This window comes from Carassius carassius, chromosome 21 (genome assembly GCF_963082965.1).
Source record: "Carassius carassius chromosome 21, fCarCar2.1, whole genome shotgun sequence".
Lineage (NCBI taxonomy): Eukaryota > Metazoa > Chordata > Actinopteri > Cypriniformes > Cyprinidae > Carassius > Carassius carassius.
The window spans coordinates 22086108-22112293 of record NC_081775.1 but is presented as its reverse complement, the minus strand read 5'-3'; the positions used below and the strand labels follow the sequence as shown (position 1 = coordinate 22112293).

At 38.7% G+C, this 26186-nt stretch overlaps 1 protein-coding gene across 2 annotated transcripts in view; it reads right to left on the bottom strand.

The window, feature by feature from the left end:
- Positions 1 to 20326, bottom strand: part of LOC132097862 (metalloprotease TIKI2) — a 57119-nt gene extending 36793 nt beyond the window's left edge. The window contains exons 1-2 of one of the 2 annotated variants that reach the window (XM_059503832.1): positions 19874 to 20326; positions 16504 to 17070 (exon numbers count right to left, since the gene is read on the bottom strand). In XM_059503832.1, coding sequence (XP_059359815.1) covers positions 16504 to 17070; positions 19874 to 19984 — 678 coding nt within the window. In that variant the 5' untranslated portion in view covers positions 19985 to 20326. Of the gene's footprint in view, positions 1 to 16503; positions 17074 to 19873 lie in introns of both variants that reach the window. The other variant, XM_059503831.1, reaches the window with a different exon arrangement.
- Positions 20327 to 26186: the final 5860 nt, after the last annotated feature.

Here is a 26186-nt window from a genome sequence, read left to right as displayed (position 1 = left end):
GACAAAAGCAAAAACACTTGAACACAGTTCTTCATGAATGAGACCCATATAAATGATGAATATCAATGACTTTGACTGTGGCAAAGCTTCAACCTCTGAGTGTCTGTATCAGTGTATAAATCTGACAAAAAGCTCAGTTTTGCCGAACCTCAGTCAGGACCCAATCACTTCTCATGAACCTTTTGGTTTTGCAAATTAATATTAGAATTAATATAAATATTGAACTCAGACAGTTAAAGTCTTGGTTCCTGGATGTGTTTGGCCTTTTCCATCAAAATGTTTGACAGACGTCTCACAGTAAATCTGTATCTGTCAGAGGTACTTAAATTACGAGGAATGTGTTTTTGTTTATGTGTTTGAGAAGAGAGCGATAGCAGCTCCCATCTTTCATTCGGGCCACTGCTCTTGTTTCATTTAGTAGCAGATGCTCTGGGTGAGTGATTGTGGTTTTGGTATCTTTTGGCATGTGTGTGTGTGTGTGTGTGTGTGTGGTGCGTTGTGCCTCCTAGACACAAACTAACCACATTTTATCGCTGTGTGTGCATACGTCGGTCGGTGCCTTTATACATAATGGAAATGGTAGGACGAAGAAGAACTATTTCAGCAAAAATAAGCACTCAGTTCACCGCAAACACAGACACACTCATACTTTTGGCTGTGTGTGGGAATGCTTCATTTTCAAGGCCTTTCCACATAGATTACAGACAGGGAATTGTTCACCCCATAAACAGTGTGCAACCAGAATCCCTGAGTAGAGAAGATGAGCTCTTTGGGTTATTTCAGGTCACAATAGACCCAAACACTGCTGATGCCTACAGGGAATATTATAGTTGTCAATTAGACAGACACAACACACACATAATTAAGTCCGGTTTGTGGGCAGTCTGACAGGGCCCATGAGTCAAAGCAAAGCTTCAAAGGAGGCCTTGAACACCATTTTCAGAGAACATTTAAACATTACATCTCTATCCATTTAAACAAACTCAAAACAGCTTTACCCAATGTGGTAACAGAACCCACACATATAGAACACAGAACTGGATCAAACGGCTTGGATATAAAGTAAACAGTAAAGCTTAGCTGAGATATGGTGCTAGTTTGCTTGATGGGTTTGGGCTTGGGTGATTTAAGATGGTGTGAATATATATGGTTTTATATATATATATATATATATATATATATATATATATATATATATATATATATATATATATATATCATGAAAACATTTTAGGAGAGTTTAGCATGGTAATGTATAAGACAATGTTATTGTGTCTGGTATTGGAGGAATAGATCTGCTAAGCTGCTGCTGTGGCGGAAGAGCAATTGCTTTGACTTGCTACTGTCAATACATCCAACAGGCATGCTGCTGTGAGCATGTAAGAAATACTGCTGCTGCACATATAACATATATGTAATAACCCCATATATAACACACATGAAATCACCTTGTAGCAGATCTATACAGGTGGACCTGGGGAAGGTGGAGGGTTTCTGAAGTGCTACAGCATGCACTAGCTTAGTATCTGAACACTGAACAGCAAGCTCATTGGTTACTGATACAAAAATAAATCAATTCATGTGAATAATGATGTGTAAAGCATCCGCCATTGATTAGATTAAACTATTTTATTGATTTGTTTTAGTATTGCTTAAAAGCTATTTTACTCTCAACTCATCCTCCATTTGGATCATTTTATTTTCACCGAGCTCAATGCAATGCATTCTGGGACTGTTTTTTCTTGAGAGTACATGCCATGCTGCCTAAATTTGGTCAAAGAAAATATTTTAGAAGGCAACGTATTTAGGCTGCTTGCCTTTGGCAAAAGCCTTCATATCAGAAGCATCAAGTCACATTTATCATTTGGACAGCTTAGAGTTTACTGGGTATCCAGATACTTGTGACAAGGTTCACACTTCAGGACATGATAAGACATTTATCACATAACAAGACAGAGTATCTAAACGTAAAAGTATATATGACACAAGTAAAATATAAATTTGTAATAAATGGATATTATAGCAGAAAGTAATGTACTTGCAGAGCAACAGTTGCCTGTGATGTCTGGAAATGCTGTCTAGTTGGGCAGCTTACTTGGTTTTGGCTTTGGTCAGGACTGATGTTTCTTTCTCCAACCAGAGCAGGGACAGGGACACATGGTTATCATTGAAGGGGATTGTGGATTCCTTTCATCTGGGGGTGACTGTCTGTTTCCTAAACCTTGCTCTGACCTCCCTACCTTTATCTCTCTCTGTCTCTCTCTCTTCCTTTCTCTTGCCATTTTCACCCGCTCTCATCTGCTTCTCATCCGTGAGTGAAAGTAAAACAGGGGTTTGTAATCAGAGCATGTGTAATGTATGTCAGTGCTGGACTCAAAACCGTTTTCCCATGTAGAAGTGGAGGTTATCTATTCCCACAATATGATATAGCTCGAAGTATCTACTGCGGCCAATGAGCCAATAGATACACGTGGATCACCAGTCCACACAGTGGTTTATCAGTGTAAATGTGTGGGCTGCTTGCCTTTGTGGAAAAAAACAAAGGAGATTTGACGGGGCAGCCTGCCATTTCAAAACACACATATACAGACATTCTGTAAGGCTGTCAGTGCCTGTTAGGCTTGGCATCCTGATTAGCAGGCGGTTTGGATCCACTTTCAGAAGACCTTTTCCCCTCAACTCCTCTCCCATACACAGACAGAGAGTGAGAGGGAAGGATTATGGGAAAGTCTGAAAAGCTCAGTCACACTGAAAGGTAGAATATAATACATTATAATCTTCTTTTCTCATACCCTTATTTTACAAAGTACCTCTTTGATGTATTTGATATACAGTATATATATATATATATATATATATATATATATATATATATATATATATATATATATATATATATATATATATATATATATATATATATATATATATATATTAAACATTAAATGCGATAAATCAATAAATTCACTTGAAATTGTATTTCTGTATATTTTATTTATTTACTTACTTGCTTATTTCTATGTTTGATATTGGTTAATTGTGCATGCAAACTTTTTTATTTTTTATTATTAATTAGAGTACCCTCATCTAACACTCACTTAAATGTAACATTTAAAAAACACATTTTTAAATCTATTTTTAATCTTAGTCAATTTACATTCTTAAATGTATTATTTAATCTCAAAATTAAAATATTTTTTTAACGCAATCTTGTGATGAAAAAACTTACATGTAGCATTTAAAATTGTTTTAAATTATTAAAAACAATATTTACCCAAATTACTATAGAATTTTTATATTGGCTGTTAATCTGTTATTAGCCATATAACATGGAAATAATTATTGACTTATTGTATCAGCAAGACATTTTATATCAGGGTATCCCTGCTTTTATTTTCACATTTTGAAACAAAATCCTTAGGGACTGGAGCTTGTTTAGGAGTTATGAGACTTCCCTGTGAGTCATAGTAACATCAGCCTTAAAACTGACCCAGATCACATACAGCCAATAATGGCAGAGCCTCAGTGCAGACAGAATCAAATGTACTGATTTTGTTTATCACCACATTAAATTAGTTATTACCACAATAAACAAAATGCAGGAGAGTTTTCTTTGGATGCAAAGTGTGCTACAGAAACCAGTCCACTAAAGGTCCTCTTTCTCTCTTGCTCTAACCATCTCTCTTTCCCGTTCCCCCTCAGAGGAAAACCATTAGCTCCTACTCTTCTTCTATGGATAATGTGTTTCAAATGACTCCTTGCATCTCTTTCATGCCGCTTTGTCTCTCTCCTGAGGGGCAGGGTGCCTCTTGAAGGGCTTGTTTGGAGAGGGATGTTTCCTCCTGAGTTTGGCTGGACCTGTGGCAGGTTCGAGAGGGGCCCCTGCAGGCCTGTATTCTACAGGTTGATGGATGGCTGTTTCACCGTGGGCAGCTCTAAGGGTGGGGGAAAACGTCTCTGCTCTGTGACGGTGTAACAGGGCTCGTTCACCCCCGAGACGGATGGCACTCCAAACAAAATGTGAGCAGCAGGGGGCCATGTGGCTTAGTAAGTTAACAAGCTCCTGTGTGCTTTTCTCGCAATATATGGAGCACTGTCACACTCGACCTCTACACAGTGGGGTCACGGCTACCGAAGAACACAAGGTGGGAGGGGGTCCGCATTTGGCTGGTAAAGGCATTATGGAAGAGAATGCACACACATGCCCCCTGGTAGATAGATTTCTTTTTTAAAAACGTTCTTACATTTAACCCTTTTCTTAGTTCGTTGTGTCTACTGAACAGAGAAATGCTGTGCTTAACAAATAAAATTAAGCAACACCATGGGTCATGGGTTTGATTCCCAGGGAATATATGAATTTTATAAAGTGTACATTAAGTTTGCTTATATTATGCAATGCATAAATGTAGATTTAAACTTTATTAGAAAATAAAACTTTGTGACCATTTCAGGATACCTCATAAAATAGCCACAACATCAATTTTAAATGACATGTATGTTCAGTAAAAAAAATTTTTATAGATATTTGATTGTAGTAATTACAAGAATCAAGTTTTCCACCAAGTAAAATTGTTCTTTAGCTTAACTATAGGCTGTTGACAAGATGGTCCATTAATATGGCATTCACCTGATGTGCGATCACAAGTTTTCTTTTGGCTAATTTACATTCACATGGCTCATCCAATCACATTTTAGAGCTGGAACCTAAAAATCCTGTCATCGTTTACTATTTAAAAGATATTTTGATGGATGTTGGTGACTAAATAGTTTTGATTTCCATTGACAAAGATACAGAGATGAAAGAGATCTTGAGAGAATGTTTGGCGCTACTGCCTTTTTTGTGCATTGTATAGACTAAAATTACAATGGAGGTCAACGGGATCTGAAACTGGTTATCAACATTCTTCAAAATATTTTTCTTTGTGTTCAGCAGAGGAGCAAAATGCATACAGGTTTGTAATGGCATGAGGGTGAGTAAGGATAAGAGAATTTTGGATGAACTATCCCTTTAAGTTATTAATTTTACACATTGACACACATAATGTTTGTCTTGTAGCTATGCCTTATGAAATATTGAATTTTTAGCATTTATCATGGCGCAAAGCCTTGCACCTTTGACTTCCATTGTGAGTGCTTAATGCATAAATGTAAATGAGTGCATTACTTAAAAGTGATGTTTGGAAACTAAGAGACGGGTCCAAATAATTTTGTGTTATAGACAGATGCTGTTAATAGAGCCTTACTTATTTTGAACTGAGAGCATTTCTTTAACTTCTTTCCAAAGTGTATTCAGTCTTATGCTGTATCTTCTCTGCAGTGACCTGTTTTACCCTCCTCTGACCTGTTTTTAGGAATTTGTTGGGGAATTTACAACTGAAGCTACAGGTTGTGGCTGTATACAGACCAGCTGACACAGAGAACGTCTTGAGCACACATATACACAAACACAGTAAACATTTGTAAGTGCAAAGCGGTATAACTGCCTTTCAAAGTTATAGAGACACTGAAGTCATCTCAAAGCTGGAGTCAAAGGTGCTGAAATATGTAAATCTTGGACTGAAAAGTCATAAAATCCGTAATTGCCTCAGCTGGTGGGCCAAATGTGGCGCTATAAAAACAGACTCCCTGGAATCACAACAATGTCCTAATACATCTCCACACCCATTTTCTAAACTCTCAGCTAATTTCTCTCTACATTATTCCAGCAAAAACACATTATACCATTAATTGAACCACTCCAAGATGTTTTTTGAGCCTTTCAAGTCATTTTTGGCTGCCTTTACATGTAGTTCTAAACGAATCCAGCAAGCGTAAATGGTGGTAACATTCAGGATTAGTGGACACCAAGGAAATCTGACGTGTTCGGCTCAGTCAGGGATGGCTGGAAAGACCCGTCCCAGCTCTGTCAACACTCTCTTCCCATCTCCAGTTCGCCACCGTGCTAAATACCACTGCTGTTAGCAGGCATTAAAAAGCCATTCACACTGCAGCCATGTGCTTGAGTTGGCCGCCATAATAGCTGAGCTACGTCTGGAAGGTGTCCGTTATACACACAATCTTTCTCTCGCACATCTATTTTCTCCATCTCTCTTAGCTTTTGGCATGCCAACAGCGATCTGTCTCTCTGGAACATTGCTTTGAGCACTGTTGCCGCTCAGACATGGCAGATAAAGTCTGTTTTTTGTTTCGTTTTTTGCCTCAAAACATTGAGAAATAGCTGTTATGGCTGTTACCTGTGAGAGCCGGAACAGAGAAGCGAGATTTATGCGCTTGAAAACGAAAGGATTTGCTAATGCATGTCGATCGAATATCACGGCTAGCCACGGAAAAGCGCTCTCTGGCACGGATGAGTGCCTAAAGCCATATTTTTCACATTAGAGGTTCTGTAAAGTTGCCTTGTGGTGCACATATCCGCTGGCACCGTGCTCGAGGGACGACCGAGCCTCGCCGGAGCTGATCTCGTACTGTGATGCCCATCTGACCATCATCATAATCAAATACACTGTACATGGGTCCCGTGAATGATCCAGTGTTGCAATGGGAGCTGAATTGGGGGCGTTTTGGAAAGTAAGGGAGGGTTAAGAGCTTGATGGGTGGAATAGAGATACTGTAGTGCAAGTCTCTTTCTCTCTCTCTCTCTCTCTCTCTCTCTACCTCCTCCCTTGGGCAGGTGGTCTGGCTGAAAACTGACAGGGGCATCAGAAACCAATTACCCAGAATGCTTACACACATGCTTTTCACTGCCAAGCCAAACTATGCTATCTGAATAGGCCTGCGTGTTCACTCCCACCCGAACCCCCGCCTTTCTCTCTCTTTCTCAGTGTCCAGCTCGCAGCAGAAAGAATGCAAGATGGTACCATATTATATCCCTGTTCCCAGTCTTTGTTTTTCCTCATTTTCATTCATTGCTGATGTGGCCTCAAATGCCAATTTACAAGTCATAAACGCAATTAAACAATTTATAAAATGGTGTATTAAGGAGCTTTTCTTCTGAGGTGCTAACTGAGTCTTTCTTTCTTTCTTTCTTTCTTTCTTTCTTTCTTTCTTTCTTTCTTTCTTTCTTTCTTTCTTTCCAGTTTTGCCTCACAGCTGGTCACTCATTAGTTTGTTTCAGTGCTGCTTTAGGATTTTTATGTATGTTTTTTTTTAATTTGTTGTTGTTAAATATCGAGTATGCTTTTAACTTTTACAATTTCATATATATATTTTTTTCATTATTATTATTATTTTCTATTTATATTTAGCTTTATTAATTTTTGTATTTCAGCTAAAACTTACTTGAGATATTTCAAATATGTTTTTCATCTAATACATTTTATTTTATTTTAATCAGCAATTTTTTATATAGTTTTAGTTAAGAATAACAACACTGGTTTGTTCAGCTCTGGTTTCGCCACAGAGCACATCAATGAGACTTTCAGACGTGTGCCCTCTCCTACTTTGAACCTGACAACCTGCGATTTCTCACTTTTTCTCTTTCTTCCTGTCTTTCTGTCTGGAGGGTGTAATTTCAGATGCCCATCATCATCTCCCATGGTAACCGTTTCCTGAAAAACCAGAGCTGGAATCGTTAAGCAAATTTGATTTCTCAACTCATTTGCCTTCTATAAACGTTGCCATGTGTTTGATATTACATATAAGCTGTTCCAGTGGGAAAGCAGAGGGAAAGCTGAGAAAGAAGAGAGGTGGAGAACAGGAATCGGAATCGGAACATTAAATGGCAGGTGAAATTGAGCAAGATCTGAGGCAGATGAAAAACAGGGAAGATGAGAGGAACGATACGCCAAAACATCTCTTTTCTTGGCCACAAATAAGGAAAAAGGCAAAAGTTCCCTTCTTTCAATCACTCCGTTTTTACATACGTAAAACAAGAACATCCGAATGTTGAAAGTTCAACCAGCAGACAACCGGGGTAGAAGACAAACACCATGTCCCAACTTCACAACTGACTTAAACAATGCAACTCTGAGTGGCTAACCAGAATCTCTCTGTAGGGTGAATCAACAGTATATGGTTTCTGGAAAAAAAAGATTATAAAAACAGGGGGGTAGAAGTATTTAACTCAAGGACAGCCTGAAGTTTGGACAGTTTCATGCACTGGAAGGAATGTAAGCAAAGGAAATGTATCAACCAAAGACAGGACTAAAAACTTTCAGCAATGACATTCGGGATACTTTACCCAAAAATGAAAATTAACGGACCATTTATTTACCCTCATGGCATTTTAAACCCATATCACTTTCATACAAAACTTTTAGCAGTTTGTCAAAACTACTTTTGGTCCACACAGTGAAACTGAAAAGGGACCAAGAATGGCAAACTAATAAAAATAAATCCTGCATTAAACGCAACAAGTGACTAATATAAAGAATTTAAAAAAAAACTTTTAAATGAATCAATGTCCAAATATGTAATTTTAATGTTATTTGTTTCTATTTTTTTTTTTATTGTCCCATTTCATTATGTATTTCAGGGCCAGCTGACACTTTTAATAAAATACAGTATTTAATATGCTCCTTGTCCCTCTAGGGAAAAGAGACGCTTGTACATTCTGCTTGATAACCACTTCGATGTTCCACACAGACAGACAGTCTATCTTATGGGTTTGAAATTACACTATAGGGTGTGTAAATGAAGACAGAATTTTTTTTAAACTATAATTTTTATGCTTTGTAAAAAGCATTATGAACACTGAATGAAGGCTATGAAGAGTTGAGAGTAAGAGCAGAGATGGGTTAAGAATAAAGGAGTGGGGATAAAACAAGACGGTGATGAACTGTTAGTAATGGATAAGTGTCAGCGTCTCCCCTGTGATGTCACTGGCACTAAACCAGTATTAGCGCAGTGCAGAAACCTAATCGTGTGCTAATCTGGACCTATCTGCTGTCGTCTTAGACGGACTGGGGAAAAAAGCCCTCCAAATGCCATAAACAAGTGCTGTAGATGTACTTGGTTCCACATGTAGCTATATAATCCGCTCTCTAACAGCCACGAACAGTGAGCACCATTTTACATCCCTCATTTATTGATGAACTGGGACTGAATTTGTCTTATCTCATTCTGATCTCATTTAAAAAAATGGATGGAGGGACGTACAATCTTTCCCATGATGCCTTTCTCAAGAGCAGAATGGCGATAACTGTGTAACCGAGTATGATGCCTTGTTAATATCACTGAAGCCTATCTTTATCCCTCAGGCACTGATGATCAGGGGTCGTTCGGATTCCGAGACCACAGAGGTTACGGTGACAAAGTGACGGCAAGCGGGTTTTGAAGGGAAGAGGTTGACAGGGAATCAGAGGATTTATGTGCATGCCTGTAAAACTTTATGAGAGGAGCTGCATTTCAAGCGATCCAGCTGGCGTTTTTCACATCAGTCCTAACGCGGCGGGGGCGAGCTATGAAAACTTTGTCTGAGGCGGAGGTAGAAATTATAAAAGAAGAAGAGAGTTTTAGCCAGTGGATAGCAGCATCTGTTCAAGCAGTCTGGCTGAAGCTTTATAGTGCAAAACTGTCCATTAGGATCATGAATGTTGTGATTAGGGCAATGATTCTTACTCTGCATGCACGTGCCTGCTTGTCCAGGGGTCACAAAAGTAGCCATATTCCCATCTTTACTCGACTCATGGGCTTTGTGTGGACATGTGCGGGCAGGACCCAGAGGAGTATTTAGGGAGAGTATGGATCATATTAGAGCAGAGGTCACCAAGAGGCTGTACATGTGTGCTATGGACCTGATAAGATGCAGAAAAAGACCACTGGATCCACTGTAACCTAGGATGGATTACAAATATTAATTTCTTAAAAAAAAAAAAAAAAAAAAAACTTACTGGCCCCAAACCTTTGGTATATATAATATTCACTTTCTTATTTAAATGCAGTGTCTTACAATAATTCACTTTTAAAGGAGATGAAGTTGACCACACAAGTAGTTCAAGTGTGCACAAGACAAATATTCTATTTTATATATTTCAGTCTCATTTCAATCTCTGTTCTTTGTTCCATTAACAAAAGCAATGCTGGAAAGTCTCCTCATATTTCTGAAAGGGTGAAAGGAAAAGAATCTTTCCTATGAAGAGGGAACACTCTGAAAACCTCTTTATCTGTTGACTGGCTGAAGAGTGTTTGTAGTGTGTTATCCGGTGTAACTCTGTTACAACCATTGCTTGTATTTGTGTGTATGTGTGTGTGTGTGTGTGTGTTTTTATAATTTTTTTACTGTATTTAGACCTTGTTCTCGCTGATAGGTGAGACAGCCGGTGGGCGACCTCTCGCGTGACGTGAGACCATTAAAGCAAAGATGAAATGACTGTTCCATTCTCAAAGAAGGAATGCAGTGAAGATGATGAAGAGAAAGGAAAAGAAAGCTGGATCTTGGCGCTGGGATCACAGCTGTGTGGAATAGCACTCTGTCTTGTGCATTCCCAGCTGCTGGGAGTTCATAGCTCTGCTGCTCGAGCACAATCTATCCCCAATGTGCAGAATTCATTAGGGCTGGAATACTGTAGCACAACAGACTTAACCAGACAGACCATTCATTCAGTCATTGAGATGTTTCATGAATCACTTACAATAGGAAGCACCAGGGACCACTCACTGTTAACAGCAACTTGCATGCACAAAATCAGCCTCAATATCTGTATGTTAGGACATTTATATGGTGCTTTAAATGAAAGTTTGGGAGGAGCATGTTCATCTAACCCTGTCAAGCAAAACCTAAGTGTATATAAATTAGGAATGGGTTAGCTGAGTAATGAGATTTAGATTAACTCACTACTTGACTTTTTTCGTGAATATTTTAGTGGCAATTCTTTAAAGGAGAAGGTTTTTAGCACTGAGACAGTAAGCTATATTTTAGCACGATAAAGGTCTAATACCAACTGTCAGCAAGGCACTAAAGCTCGACATTCATCCCTGTTAAAGCACTGCCACTACAGCTATCAAAGCACCACCTTTGTTGATATAATATGTAATATTAATACATGCAAAATATTAAAAAGTTTGGGTTAGTCAGATATTTTTCTTAATACCTTTATTCATCAAGCATGTATTATATTGATGAAAATAGACAGTAAAACATTTATAATGCATCAAAATATTCGTCTTTCAAATAAATGCTTTTCTTTTTAACCTTGTATTGATCAAAGGATCCTAAAAATGTATCACGTTTTCACAAAATTTTTTTACAAAGCTCAACTGTTTTCAACATTAAAAATAAGAAAGGTTTCTTAAGCATCAAATCAGCATATTAGAATGATTTCTGAAGCATCACGTGACTGAAGACACAAGTACTCTGTACTCTGTACACAAGTACATGAATAAATGACATTTAAAAACATATTAAAATAGAAAATGGTTATTTTAAATGGCAATAATATTTTATAATAGTACTGTTTTTCCTGTGTCTTTATTCAAATAAAAGCAGCCTTAGTGAACATAAGTGAGACTTGCAGACACATCTTTTGCTGTTGAGTCAGAATTCATTACACCTATTAACCGTATCTACTTCTATTTTAAACTTGACAGCAAGCCGCACAAACAGGATGTTTGTGGGACACAAACGTCAGTGTGTACTGCATGGATAATTTCCTCTTCGAGGAAGGCCGCACCCTCAGCACAGACAGAGAGTTGGTCCTGCAAGAGCATCGCTTCCTCGCTGTGTGTGTGCCACGCTCTGGGTAAGATGGCACTTTGATGTAGGTAAATACCTCCCATCTGATGAAAGTAAACATTCACAGTATCCATGGCTTGGCTTTTCCACTTCAGTGAGTTACAGAGCAAGCCTCCTTTTCAGGCCAATACATAATTGTCTAAGTGGTTCTGGACAACAGGGGGCAATTTAGTCATTAGAAAGGCCAATTAAGTAATTAGGCCAGCAGTTTGACTGCCGCGTGTATGCTCACGGGCCCCGCAGATCGCCTGATTTGGCTCCGGTGCCACTTACGCACATTTGCTCTTGATATCATTGAAGGCTTAAGTCCCCTAGTGGACATCCTCAAAATGGAAATTGCATTTCTTTACCAGCATGATGGGTAATTGAGAAAATTAAATTGTGGATATACAAACCGAGGTCATTCCTGAGTCAGAAGCATTTATGAAGTAGAGAGTGCCAGAATCTTGGGTAATATTTAAAGACATGCTTAAAACATCATCCAATCAGCCACGTGAAAACACCAGACTCCAATACCATCTTGAAACAATGAGGAAAGAATTTGATGATAACATCTTTGCTTCCATCAGACTGAAGCTCATGTGTTCTCATTCCCATATTATTCAAACTCTCCAGTCATTCTAATTCCATTGCATGCTGACACTCATATTCCATTCTGCAGGTAAAGTATCACAGAGGTGTGCAAAAAGCCTCCACAAAGAGGACGAGAGAGAAAAAAAATCTGGTGACAGAGAGAGGTAAGGAGAATATTTTGGTCTAGGAGGTTATCCAGCAGGATAACAGAACAGAGGTGGCTGCTTTTTCCATCACGCTGTTGCTCATGCCAGCAGATCATAGCGCCCAGTTCTTACACATGAGACATGGAATGTAAATATTTAAATGCGGCAAAAGTCAGATTCTCCTTAATTCTATCATTTAAATATGCATTATTTATCTGAGGTCCATCAGATGGTTACAGCATGGAGTGCTGAGTAAATATTTGTAGCTGAATACTGATGATGATCTGTTTTGAACATAAGCCAGCTGAGACATTTGCCAAATGTATGATGGAACTTTTCCACACATTTTCCATCATGGTATCATTCCTAATAACTTTTCTAATTAAACAATAAGCATACAAGCAAAAGTAAATGGCTGTGATACAGTTGTTTTCTTGTGATGTTCTGTAAGTTGCAAGTTTGAAAGAAGTCTTTTATGCTCAGCAAGGCTGTTTATGTGTTTAAAAATGCAGGAATATATTGGGAAATATTATTACAATTTAAAAGAACTGTTCTATTTGAATAGATTTTAAAATAGGAATAAATGTAATTTAATATAAATGTATTTTAGCTTTTAGTTTTCAGCATCATTACTCCAGTCATCAGTGCCACGTTATTCTTCAAGCAGAAATGACTGTAATATGCTTATTTGGTGCTCAAGACACATTTCTTATTATTAAATTGGAAAACAGTTGTGCAACTTAATATTTTGGGAGAAACCATGATTTTCTGAATAGACAGTTCTTTTATAACATTGTAAATGTCTTCACTGTCACTTTTGATCAATTTAATACGTCCTTGCACAGTAAAAGTATTACAAAAAAAAAAAAAATCTTACCGACCCCAAACTTATGAACAAGTTGTTAACAAATAATATAAAGTAACTTGACATTTTATTCAAAATAAGGCTGGTAATACAGTATGGTTTATTTTCTTTCTGCCAACAAAAAGACTGTAGTCAATACAGTTTGAATTCTCTGCAGCAAACACTGAGAAGCGGAGTGATACAAACAAATCAGTGGACTGGAACTAATTGCTGTATAACAATATGACGAAGAGCTCATGACAACTACACAGTGAGTGTACAAATATTTCTGCTGTATTTGACCTATATATTTCTGTTAATCCCATTTTAACAGACTCTTATCCCTCTAAGGTCCATCAACACTTCAGCACTTCTTCACAGCTGAAAACAGATGTGGCTTCTGCTAAAGTGTGAGTTCCAGCAACTTTATTCTGTTAGTCTGAGTTTGAGTTTGCAGTGGGGTTTTCACTCCTTACACAGAGCCTAAAATAGCCTTGTGACTTTTCTGCTTTGCTAGCCAGTATCACACATAGACTCTAGTATCCATGAGGTTGTCTACATCGTCAGCAAGGCCGCGACCTTTGACCTCAGCCCAGAGAAGGGTGACATATATATGCTCTTATAAATTTTTTTCTCCTCCCCCAATGTTAAAATGCTAGCTACAATGAGAACTCAAGATAAATAAATAAGCACATGCTTACGTACCCTGCTTTAGCATAGGCATTCCACTGATGCATCATGGGAGCTTTTCTCACAAAACCAGAGATAAACAACTTGCTCTTCATCCCTATAGAGACCCAGTACTGCTATCGCTTTGTGCATTCTGCACGCTTTAAGCAAGCATGTGTTGCTTCCTATCATACCCAGCTTTCTATACTCATCCACGTTTGCAGAGCTGGAGATGAACCATGCGCTCCATGTGGCCTTTGAAACTCACCACTGCTGCTTCAAGGAGAAAGCCAAACCCTCCCCAATGCCCCTTAACTTCCCCCTGCGCTCCATCCGAGAGCCAGACGTGGATCTTTGCCAGGCCAGGCAAACCGCTCTGTCCTCCAGGCATCGCACCCCATTATCCTCTGAGGAACCACATCAGCATTGAGATGGGGACCTGTTTTTCTGTAGCACCTTTTGAGCTCAAAGCACTTCCTGAACTCTTGGCGAACAGAGAGGAAAAGGTCAGGCTAACTGCTTTAACCCAAGGTGAAGGCCAGGGTGGCTGACACAAATCCTAGAGTGGAGATGCCAGCGATAACTGATGACTCACGCCATGAAAACCCGAGAAAGAGAGCGCTGCAAGTTTGACGATATCGTAGGCAGTTACTTTTATTGGGAACGATTAATACGCTGGCTAGCGACATTTGGACGCGTTCCCAACTCTGATCTCCCACAATCCTGCGGCTCATGTTTCAGATTAAGCCTCGCAGCGACACCACAGCCTACACATCATCCAACCCCTTCCTTCTTGCCTCCACGCATGATCTTGCCGTCTGACCTCACTCCTGCTTGAGCGTTCCAGGAGAGCGCAGCGCTTAAATTATCCCTCAGATTCAAATACAGCATAATCATTTGCCTGTCATTTTCATTTCATGCTCTTTACTTCTTCTTGGACTATTTTTGGGCGGAAAGCTGTAGGAAATTCAGATGTTCAAAAGCTTGCTGATTAGCCCTGTGATTAAAATGGATCGCTGGCTGAGCCTTCGGCAGAATCTAAAGCAGAGACTTCTAGAATCATTAGGAGTACTTTGTAACAGTTCATATTGCAATGCCTAACTCCATCTGTTCTGCCCTTTCTGGTGACATTTAGCATATGAACGCAATGCAGTGAAAAATAAACTCATACTCAAAGAAATATTTGATGCAACAAATATCCAAATTGTAATTCTATCTAAAACCCATTCTGTCTGAAAGTATAATTTGCTGCTACATTTAAAAAAAATTAAAGAGAGATATTTTGATTTTGTTAGCCTGGGAATGAGAGTGGTATTTTGACCTGTCCCAGATTAAAGATGAGAGAGCTGTCACCCTACGCTGGGTCCACATTTCTCACGATTCCTTACAGGGGTGCGCTGGCTGGCAGGCCCTGCAGGCATGTTCTTTTTTGACAGCATAGTTAGGAGGTGCTGATGAAAGTGGAGAGGCTACATTGCCCCTGTACCCTCTCAAATTAGCACAGGAACCCTGTTGCCTGTCCCAGAGGGGCCCCGGTTCACAGATTGAGTTGCAGTGTGAGCATTCATGTCTGTATTGCTGCCGCCGATGCAGGTTTTGTGGTGGTAAGCAGTGTATTGTGGTCATGTTGAGGTCACATGAGACTGTTGTGTGTGTGTATAATTAAAATCTTAATTAAAATTTAAAAATATACATTAAATATAAAAATTTAATTAAAATAGTTTGATCATTTAACCTGTCGATGACTACAAAAACTAAATTATATAATTTAGCATTTTAAAAATCTTAGAAAATAAGAGGTTAGGTTTACATATTTTTTTCAATCAAACACACACACACACACACTCACACAAATAATCCATTTAATATATAGTTTTTGAAATGTATTACTTCATATATATAAAGTTATTCATTTTTAAAACATTGTTCATGAAATGGGGTGTACTTTGTGATGTCATATTTAAAAATTCCTGATGAACCGTAATAAATAAATATTTAGATATTTTGCCTAGATAGTGTGCAGAATTAGTTTTTTTGCTAAAACGTATATATATGAAATGTAATATATAAATTCTATGTAAAATAGAGTAGTGTGTGTGGCACGCAAGGAACAAAACACTCTGCCTGGTTAATATAACTCCTCCACTCTATACATATCTTTAACCCACTCATTTTTCAGTGCAGAAATAAGAGCTGGATATCCTCCACCTGCATATCATCAAGCAATAAGGTTAGTTTTTCCATCTTTTACTCTAATGTTACATTCGACAGGCAGCAATAGGATAATCAAGACGTGTCAGATGACAGCGCGACCCCACAGGCAGACAGTCATCCTCTTTTCTCCTTCTATACCTCATAAATTTTATTCAGCATTGATTTCCACACCAATCTATCAGCCTGACAGCTGCTCTCCCTCCCACTCTGACTTAACTCCAGACTTTGTGTCAGACTTTTTTCTCATTTCCTCCTTGCTCTGTTTGTCTGTGGATATTCATAATCACTTAATCCACAACAACACCTTTTTTTAACCAACGGATCTCCCATGCACCCTTGCCAAAACACATACACGGGACTCTCTGTCTGGTAGCCTGCTCACTGACCTGTGAGAAGTTCAGTCCATTCAGGGGATGGCACTGTTCCTCCACCCTCTCCACAGCACCTGTCTGCTTTCCGAGACGCTCCGCCTCCTGCGCCAAGAACAGGTCTAGCACCGGAGTTCCCCGTGACCGCACATCTGCTTCGGTCAGCGAGTTCACCATCAGCATCACCCATACAGGCCTCTTGCGTTCCCAGTTGCCTGCGATGGCATTGAAGAGGTAGTCGGCATAAAGCCCCCGGCCACGCTGGTCTGCCGTCATCCAGAAGGGCATCATGTGTTTGACGTAGTCCAGGTGGCGCTTGAGTCGGCGGTACAGATCGTGCGGCAGTAACGTCTGGAGGTTTTCTCCGTTGGGCAAAAGCTGGCAGCTAGTGAGTTTTGAGATGGTCAGGGGATCTGTGAGATCCAGTTCAAAAAACACATTGGTGCTGCTCTGGAAGGCCCGTTTTGAGCTCTCGGGGATGTAGTCCCAGACTCGAGTGTACGGGACGTGGATTGTCCCAAACAGATAGGACGGAGCATAAGGAGGAGGCCGTTTCACGGTCCACAAAAAGGAGTTCATGTCTTTCTGCTTGATAAAGAAAAACGAAGAGGAGATTTTAGGGTCAGACATCAAACTGAAATAAATACTTCAGTGTAACAACTCAAATAACTTCATTTTGAGAAGATTAGCTTATGTATTTGGTAAATATCAATTTTATTATCATAAGACATCATAATCTATGTTTTCGACTGCATAAAGCAGACTGATAAAGTGTTATACACTTATACAACAATCTCAAACTGAATTCCACAGGTCACATGCATTCATATGCATTAACTTTTTCCTTATTTGAAGTCAAACCAGGGGGAAAAAAGCACCGTATGGTAGCTGTGTCACAGAAGACTCGGTTCATGCCAGTGCACTGATAGAGCTGGCGTATTAAATCTGTGGTGGAAATGTTTAACTGGGGTTCTTAGTTTACAGTGTGCCTCTTCTCGTAAAAAGGGCCTTTACACTCTGCAGCGCTGCAAACCTCTGCTGTTCTACACCCTCTGAAACTTTAAAGTATTTATAGTTGCTGAGGCTGTCAATAGCTGTGCCCTTGTAAAATGTAACCTTCAATGAACAACTCACTCTTAAACGGTAAACCTTTCAATTTAATGAATTGTTCAACCACCTCAGATCAGGAAAAAGCAGTTGAGAGTTTATTAACCACGAGTCAGAACTGATGTTAATGAGAGCAGAAAGAATTGCAAGTGATGTTTGACTATTTTTTCCCCCAGATATCTCATGCTTGCTTACATTAAGGAATGCTGTTCATACAGAAATGATTTAACTATATAACTCCTCTATGATTATTTTTAAATTAATGTCATTTTAATATTTTTGTCAGGGTGTAACATGCAGAATATCAGTTTGCTGTCATGTGAGTGAAAAAAGAGAGGATACCTTTATTTCATGATATGTGTGTATGTGTATAGAAAACTTTTTAAAAGTAAATATTTTGAAAATAAGGATGTGTTTTAGTACTTTTTCCTTGATTGTTACACCAAGTGACATTTTAGGCTCATAAAATCTATATTTTTAAAAATTGGTATAATGTGTTTCAAGAATGTATGAAACCAACACATAATACAAAGTTTAGATTGTATTTTTAAGAACTTGGCACGTATTAAAACTAGCTTTTTAAATTATCTTTTTAAATTATCTTACCTATTTCGCATTGATTTTAATGTGCATCGTCAAACTGCAGCTATTTATTTCTTTGAAAAAAATTTTTTTATTTATTCTCTTAACGTCTAAATGGCCAATGTGCTCGCGACTGCTCACGTCTTCATATTGTATTTGGACACCTGTGGAAATGACTCGAACACTGACCAGCTTTACTGGAGAGAACATTATAAAGTAATATATTCTGTATGAGCAGGTCACATTCACAGACCCTCTGCTCTGTTTTATGGAGTAATTTCTTAACTAAAAACAGGCCTCGCAGTACTCGCGCATTATGAATTACATTAAGAAGGCACAGGTCACATCCTGAACAATGGGACCATTAATGATATAAATCTAAAGGAAAAGATAAACATTAATTGTCAACGCAAAAAGAAATGTAGAACGTTTGTGTGCATAGGCTAATGCATTAAATTTCGTCTTATGTTTAATAAAGATTTGTTAAAAGACTTACAAAGACTTGCATTTCTGCCTTAAAATACACAAACGCTCTGTTGAATGAGTGAAGAACCAATCTCTTTTAAAACTTGGGTTAGTCAATATTACATATTTTTGATGGAATATAATGTGTCTCTCCTCCTCTACTGATGATGAATCCTCTCCTCCACACACTGTATGGCTCAGATGAAAGCGAGACATTAATTGCGTTTAACAGCCTCGCGCACTTGCCAAATCATAATGAAGTAAATATGCTCGATAACTACTCTAACAGTTCTCGTCTCAATGAAACTTGATCAGTTTATGGGGGTCAGTGATTTTTTCCAAATAAATGCATTTGAAGTCTATTCACCCCCGTGGGGCTTCCCCCTTTTTCCTTTGACACATAAACTGGCACTGCACTGGCAAGATTTTAGCAGTATTTCACTTGGCACGAAATTCATTTTTCTGGCCCAGATTTCTATAATTACATGACAAGAAGTGACACGCGGCTGGCTGGACGCCACTAAATAACTTTTGTTTTAAAATAGATATTCCGTTATTGCTCAGTTGATCACTGAAATGCAACAAATATAATAATTATATTAAGATATTAAAATCTTTGTAGCAAATATTATGTCACTATAAAATGTCTAATGTCTATATTAAGGTTTACATTATAACTAGGCTATTTTATGTATACTTTTATTGTTAATGATATGAAGAGCAAGATCGTGCAGAATAATTAAATAAGAAACGAAAACGTCACTGAACCTCACAGCAAAAGTAGTTAATTTGCTGCAAAATGGATACGTATTTTAGTGGCCAGACAGTTATGTTAAGAATAAATTGCAGTCTGAGGAAAAAGATCGTGCAAATTTGTACCATTTTTCATTTGAACTTTTTTCCCCCTTTAATTGTATCCAACTAAAAATATATATATATATATATATATATATATATATAAAATACTAAAAGTTCAACTGAACGTGTATCAAACATTACAACAATTCTAATGATTTCGACTCACAGTTTTTGAATTGAATTATTTCAGTTGTTGGTAATAAAAGCAACTCTTTAAAATAGCCTGCATAAGCAGCGGATAAGGTCAAACAGCGAACCAATCTCCTATTATAATATCATGCATGATAGACCTTGATGACATGCCATTTACGAGCTTCTGCAAAGGTCCGTGCAGTGCGCGCGAAGCAACTTCACAAAGTGCATTAGGTAAACTCACCGATACGGGCTTGTCACATTTCCGCGTGCTCTGGTGCGTGTCCCGGGGTGAGCCCACTTGAAAGAAAGCGCATAAAGTTACCAACCATCGTAGTCCCCAGTGACAGTTCATTTCGAGATGAGAGGGCCAGGACACCTCGCGCTTCCCTCAGCTCAGTTACCTCTGTTGTTTAAAAGTTGTTCGTGGCTTCACAACACAAATAAAAGGTTTTCCGCCGGTGATGATAGTGGGCTCACATTTGCCGTCTCGAAAGGAAAACATTCTGCCCCTCCGCCATTCTCCTGCCCCAGACTTTCAAAGGGATTCGCGTTGTCTCCCGTCTCTCTCTCTCTCTCTCTCTCTCTCTCTCTCTCTCTCTCTCTCTCTCTCTCTCACTCTCTCACTCTCTCCAGCTGCCCAGCTGTGGAGAGCACAAACTCTACTCTGCGCCCCTCAAGTTTCCAGTTAATCTGCGCAGAGAACGTGGACGCCTTGAATGTTTCCCCCTCTGCTTGTTAAGAGGAGGGCAGAACAGGTTCTTTCGGAGAACCAGAGTTTAACATTTCGACGGTCATGAAACAGATCACTGGTCTAAACTGAGCATTACACAGGCCATTAGATGGATGATGACTTTTAATTAGATGTATTAAGACTGTAAAAAAAAACAAATACGGTTAGAATTACTGTAAAACTAAGATCTGTAGTGCTGTAATGTTTAGTAGACTTAGTTATACATTTGACCACTAATAACCACTGTAATAATACAGGTAGTACCGTAAATTACCATACCACATGATGAACAATTACTAAAAATGTATATTGTTATTCACACAAAAACACCATAGCGGTAACCCACAGGACAGTGCACAATGAATTAAATATTAACTAAACAACATAAAATGTAACATGTATTGCTTTTATAAAGAGATCGAAGTATTTTGTCGAATATAGCGGGATGTGTCCTGCTGGGACTTCAGGGAATGTTTTGCTGTGTTTCATCTAAATTATAACGTGCATGTATTATCTTGCTAAACATAGTTTTTAACTGTAAAATATATTTTAAGTCATACTTTTTTTAGTTCCATAAACAATTTACAGTAAAACTGCATGGCCATTTTATCCATAAAACTAATTGATCACTATGTTAAGAAATCTTCTAGTAATATCTATAGGCTCCTTTTTTTCTAATTAAACAGAAAACATTTTACATCTATTTTAAGGAGTCAAAATAATCCGACAGTCAACAGCAGTTCCCACAAGGAAACTTTTTTCCTTTGATTCTTTTCCACACAGTACAAACTGATGCTTTCTGTGTGAATTTGTTTGTTGTTTTTGTAAAAATGTGAAGCATTCTGTAGTCTATAGAAGGCACGCCATCGGGTCTTTTAACACTTAAATATTTCATTTCTGGCATATTGTACCGTTTACCCTCAATTCATCACTGTCACTGTCTATTTGACAGTAATGTGCCGTGGCCATTGACTCTAATTATTTTTGCATTGACGTGTTCTGCATCGAAGGCGTAGCTATGATTAATGAATCTAAGCATTGTAGGAAATAATGCCTGCAAAAATATATTTTAAGTTTGTTTTTCAATCCAGGTCTCGTTAAGGATGTGTAATTCTGGCCTGTACCACTGAAGAATGAATGGCTGTGCTGAAAGCCAGTTGTCGTTTATCTGCGGTGCCAGCTCTGGTGCCGTGACCCGTGTTATTGTCCGAGTGGACAGCCGAGTGACATTGTCAAGTAGTAGGCAATTAATCATAGGGATCCTTCAAAACGAGTGCTACATAGAGCTCCGCTGGTGACAGCAGAAAGGGTCAACACAAGAGCCCCATTGTGTTTCCATCATGTCTCATTCCCAGACTCTCCACAGGTCTTGCATGAGGCTCTAACGCGGGCGTACTTGCTCTTACCTACTGTATATTTTCTGTCGGCTCAGTGATTACACCACACTGATTACAGCCTTATTTTTGTTTATGTGAGTGCGAGCCTGCTCAACAAGGTCTTGATGATGTGCAGTGTCAGTAAGTTATAAAGCAGCACGTTTCAATCACAAGTGTTGATGAACGATTAAATTATATATCTGGTTACAGTTTAATGAATGGCTCAAGCTAAAATGGCCTTCCTCGCAGTTTCCCCTGCGTGCTGTAGAATAGTAAGAGATTCACCGAGAATCAGTTTTCAGTCTGAATGATAGATAATCCCATGTAATTGTGTTATTCTACGGCTCATTGACCGTATGCGCCGTTTAGCGGGTTTATTTGACTGTTACTCTCATGGAGATCCCACATCTGCCTTCTCTCATTATGTGTGTTCTGTTATTGAGGGCTTTTCCCTTCGTGCTTGTCTTCTGTTTCACCTGTGTGCCACCTGCAGATGCACTTACCTGTTGAAACCATGCCTTGCAAGAGTTCGGGGTTTGAGGGGGATTTTCACATTCTTGGCTGGTGAGTGCGAAAAGCCTGTTAAAGAATAGGCCTAGACCTATTCCTGGATCTGCTCCAGAACTTGAAGCACATATAACCTATATATATTTAAATATTGTGCACTCAGATAGTGAAAAAAAAAGTTGAAAGTTAATGTTCTGGTCGTTTCTTTAATGGATGCCTTGGGACACATATGCTTAAGAGCTTGTATGTGTTTTTTCTCAAAGGGCACACATATGGTCGCACTGTCATAGTCCGTATCTGCATTCATTCAACTCATCGTCAGACTGAACTCTTCAAATAGACTTTCAACCAAACAAACACCTTGACAGACCAGTCTGTGCTCTCATATGCCGTCAAGCTGCTTTGAGATGGAGTGGGTAATGTCTTTCACCTCAAGGTTCCTCTAAACGCGTGTTTTTGTGTTCCTGAGGCCGAGAACTGACACTTTGATGTTTCACAGCGCACCCCTGAATGAGCTCATGATTCATGATTGAATCAAGATGAAATCTCTCAATATATATTTAAAGGTCTTTTTTACTCACTTTCTTTTTTTATTTAATTTTTTTGTCCATACCTGTGACAGCTTAACTTGTTTATCTTTAAAACGGTGCCCTCTATTGCCTATTCACAGTATTACAAGAGGCTGTGAGAGCAGACTAAAGTCATTGTGCTGCTCTCTGTAACTTAAGACGAAGTCAAACAAAAGGGAAATTTCCCAGTGAGAGGGGTGAAAATTAAAACAACCTAGCTCGAACCATGCAGATGTTTGCTCATCCTGACATCCTGGCATAATACAATACTGTAGTCAGTGGTAACTTTCAAATAACTTTTAAATTGTCCCCTAAACCCAAAATAATACAACTTTTTTTGTAAATACTGAGGTATTGTTGTGGTTTATGGTGCTCTGGATTTTCTAAGAGGTCCTCACAGAAGGGGGTTTCAAGTGTCATTCAGGGGTCAGTAGGCCAAGAGTCGAATGAACTAGTAATAAACCAGCCTGTGGAAAAAAAATGCACTTAAATGGGTTTAAGATTTCACAATCTTCATGCCAAAACATGAAGAACTTGTGTAGTTTTGACAGCAAATGTAGCAAACTACAAAAACAATATAGGAGAACGACTCTTTTACGACCGTTTGAAGCATCTGTCGTGCGGCACTTTCCTGGCGTGTGCTCACACGCAGACAAAGACTGTCAGGATATCTCATGAATCAGTATGAGAGAGATGGAGAGAAGGGGTGAAAGTGAGAGGTGGAGAGATTCAGATGAGGATAAGATTGGAAGGCGACAGACGGATGGTTGTTCGCTTTCTGTGTGACTGTGATGGAATTTCTTACAGATCGGATTCGACAGTGTTGCTGCTTCTAGGGAATATCAGAAACTGTGGATGGAATTGTTTAGCTTTGTTTGTTTGATGTTGGAAACGGCTTAACTGGCTTGTTAGTGTATGTATGCAGGAGAGAGAGCGGAAAAAGAGCACGTTTCTGTGTTCATAACCTCAGAAGACACTGAACAATCACTTCAAAGAGCTTGCAAACAAAGACTTCCTATAATGCAACACTGCTTTCTTTTTAGATCAGAGATTATATGTGTAATTGCATGATGATCTGTGGGGGACCCCTGCTATGGCTTCATCTGTTACTGGGGTCTCTGTGTTACAGTCTGAATAGACTGAATAACGGCATCTTGTCATGACGCAGTTGTACACTGAGATCCAAAATGACTCCTGGTTGAAGATTGTGGTGGTTTAATATAGTGAGACCTGGAAGTCTGGATTTGAACAAAAAATATCATAATATTATGGAAATTACAACCTGGCCATCATTGTCAGGCAGCAGTTCATTCACATTTACCACAAATCGGCTTATCTTTGTCCAAGAGATGCTCACACATAGCAAACAGGGATCCAGAATTTCCCACAGAGACAGAGGTACTCCGTACTGAAGCCGGTGTAAATCACATATATTCTCAGACCGTGTAATTATAGGGTTTGCAAGAGCACTTAATCTGACCAAAGCAGGCAAACATTTATTGTCATAAATTTGCCAATCACACTGTTCTGACACGCAGTTAGATGTACTGTAGTGTATCATCTTCTGTTCAAAATGAACTTATGTGTGTGTGTTGGAGACAGAAGTGGGTGGGGGGTGGCCATAGAGCTTCCTAAGAAAATACAGAGAGGCCTGTTTCCTGGCTGCAGCGTACTGTGTGGGGTTTTATGAGTGGTGAAATCTTAACCTTGTTTATCTAGCGTTTTTCCAGTATTCTTAAAGAACATCTTAGTTCCTTGACCTGAATTGCTTGTCAGATTTTGAAATGTTTTGGCATTGGGCGGATGCTGTGTGTGTACTGGGTTGACAGGGAAGCCTAGTCTTTTTAAATCAATAATGAATACATTCATGTATTAATTTTTATGAATGTTGTTCACTGTGGACAATCATCAAATAGTAAAATGTTGAAAAAATTATTATAATTAATCCAGGCACAAAAGTATTTCTGTTTTACAAAATTTTATTTAAAAAAAGCATAAATATGTGTAAAAAAATATATAAATTTCTACACACAATATTTTAAATATTATTAATATTTTTTGTTAAAGGAGGTGAAAGAGCAAAAAACTAACATTCGGTTCCTTCTATTACTTTCAAATGGTTAAAAAAATGATCAAATCTTTCTGTTTCCACATCACTTTTGACGTGTTTTAGATTATATGTTCATATGAAGACATCTCACAAGTCTTGCAAAAAAAGATGGTTAGCTGATTGTTAGCTTTCTCATGCTGGTACTTTTAAATGTCTTTGTGTGTCCATGCTGTTATTTGAGGTTGTGCTGATTATTTCTGTCTCAGAAATCATAGATAAATCACAGCGGGCCAGCGGGGCATGGGAGAGAGATGTGGACTGCTTCCCCAGTCTGTCAGTTGGACAGATTTGCAATGCCCTTTTTCAAAACTTGCAGAAGTGCATTACAAGTTTTGTCAAACCATCACTTTCTTGTCATGCTTGTCTTTGTGTAATGTCCTTCATGAAGAATGCTACTTCACCGGATAAATAAAACTCAAATAAATATCTTGTCCAGTATTTTATGTCTTACATAAATGACTGAATGGGGAGATAAAAACAAATTAGATGATCTAAAGCTCTCCAGGGATATTATAAGTGCAAGTAATTTTCTCAGGAGGGAAAACAATGCTCTGCTTTCCTTTTCCATGAAAGACTCTGCACTCCTTAACACCACAGTTGTCCTGCTTTCCTCTACAGTTTGTTTTCATCCAGTGCTGTCAGTAAACAGCACAATCAGATCCTGTCTTTTCTTGTTCTGGAGCATGTTTTTAATTTCAGCTCACAAACTGTTGTTGCTCTCTGGCTCAACCCAGAAGCAAAGAGAAGCTGTCAATAGAGACATGATAAAGCCTAGGAAACACCCCACCCACCTATTCCTTCAATGATTCTACAACCCCTCTTCTCAACGAACAGTGCATGACCGAGAAAAAAAAACAGTGTGACTGTGGGTGCTTCCAGGAAAAGCTCAGCTCTCATTTTCTGCTTCTACTGCTGATTCTGAGCATGTGTCTGAGCTTTTACTGTAATCTACTGTACGCGTAGGAAAAGGAAACACGCGTTATGCTGTTTTCATTTTGTGATTTGTTTATTGTCCTGCCAGCGGCCTTGGCCTGACGTGCCACATGTTTGTGCAGACGCATTTCACGCACATTTGTATGGAAGAAATTATGCAAGTATGTGTATTTCTGTGTGAGACATGAATGAATCATTCACGTCACTTTTCCAGGCACGAAGAGTAGTGTTGAAATCATTATCATATTCAGAATAAAAACATTAATCATTAACTTTGATGATGATGTGAATGATAGAATGTGCACTTGTAGTGTACTTAAAATCTTAAA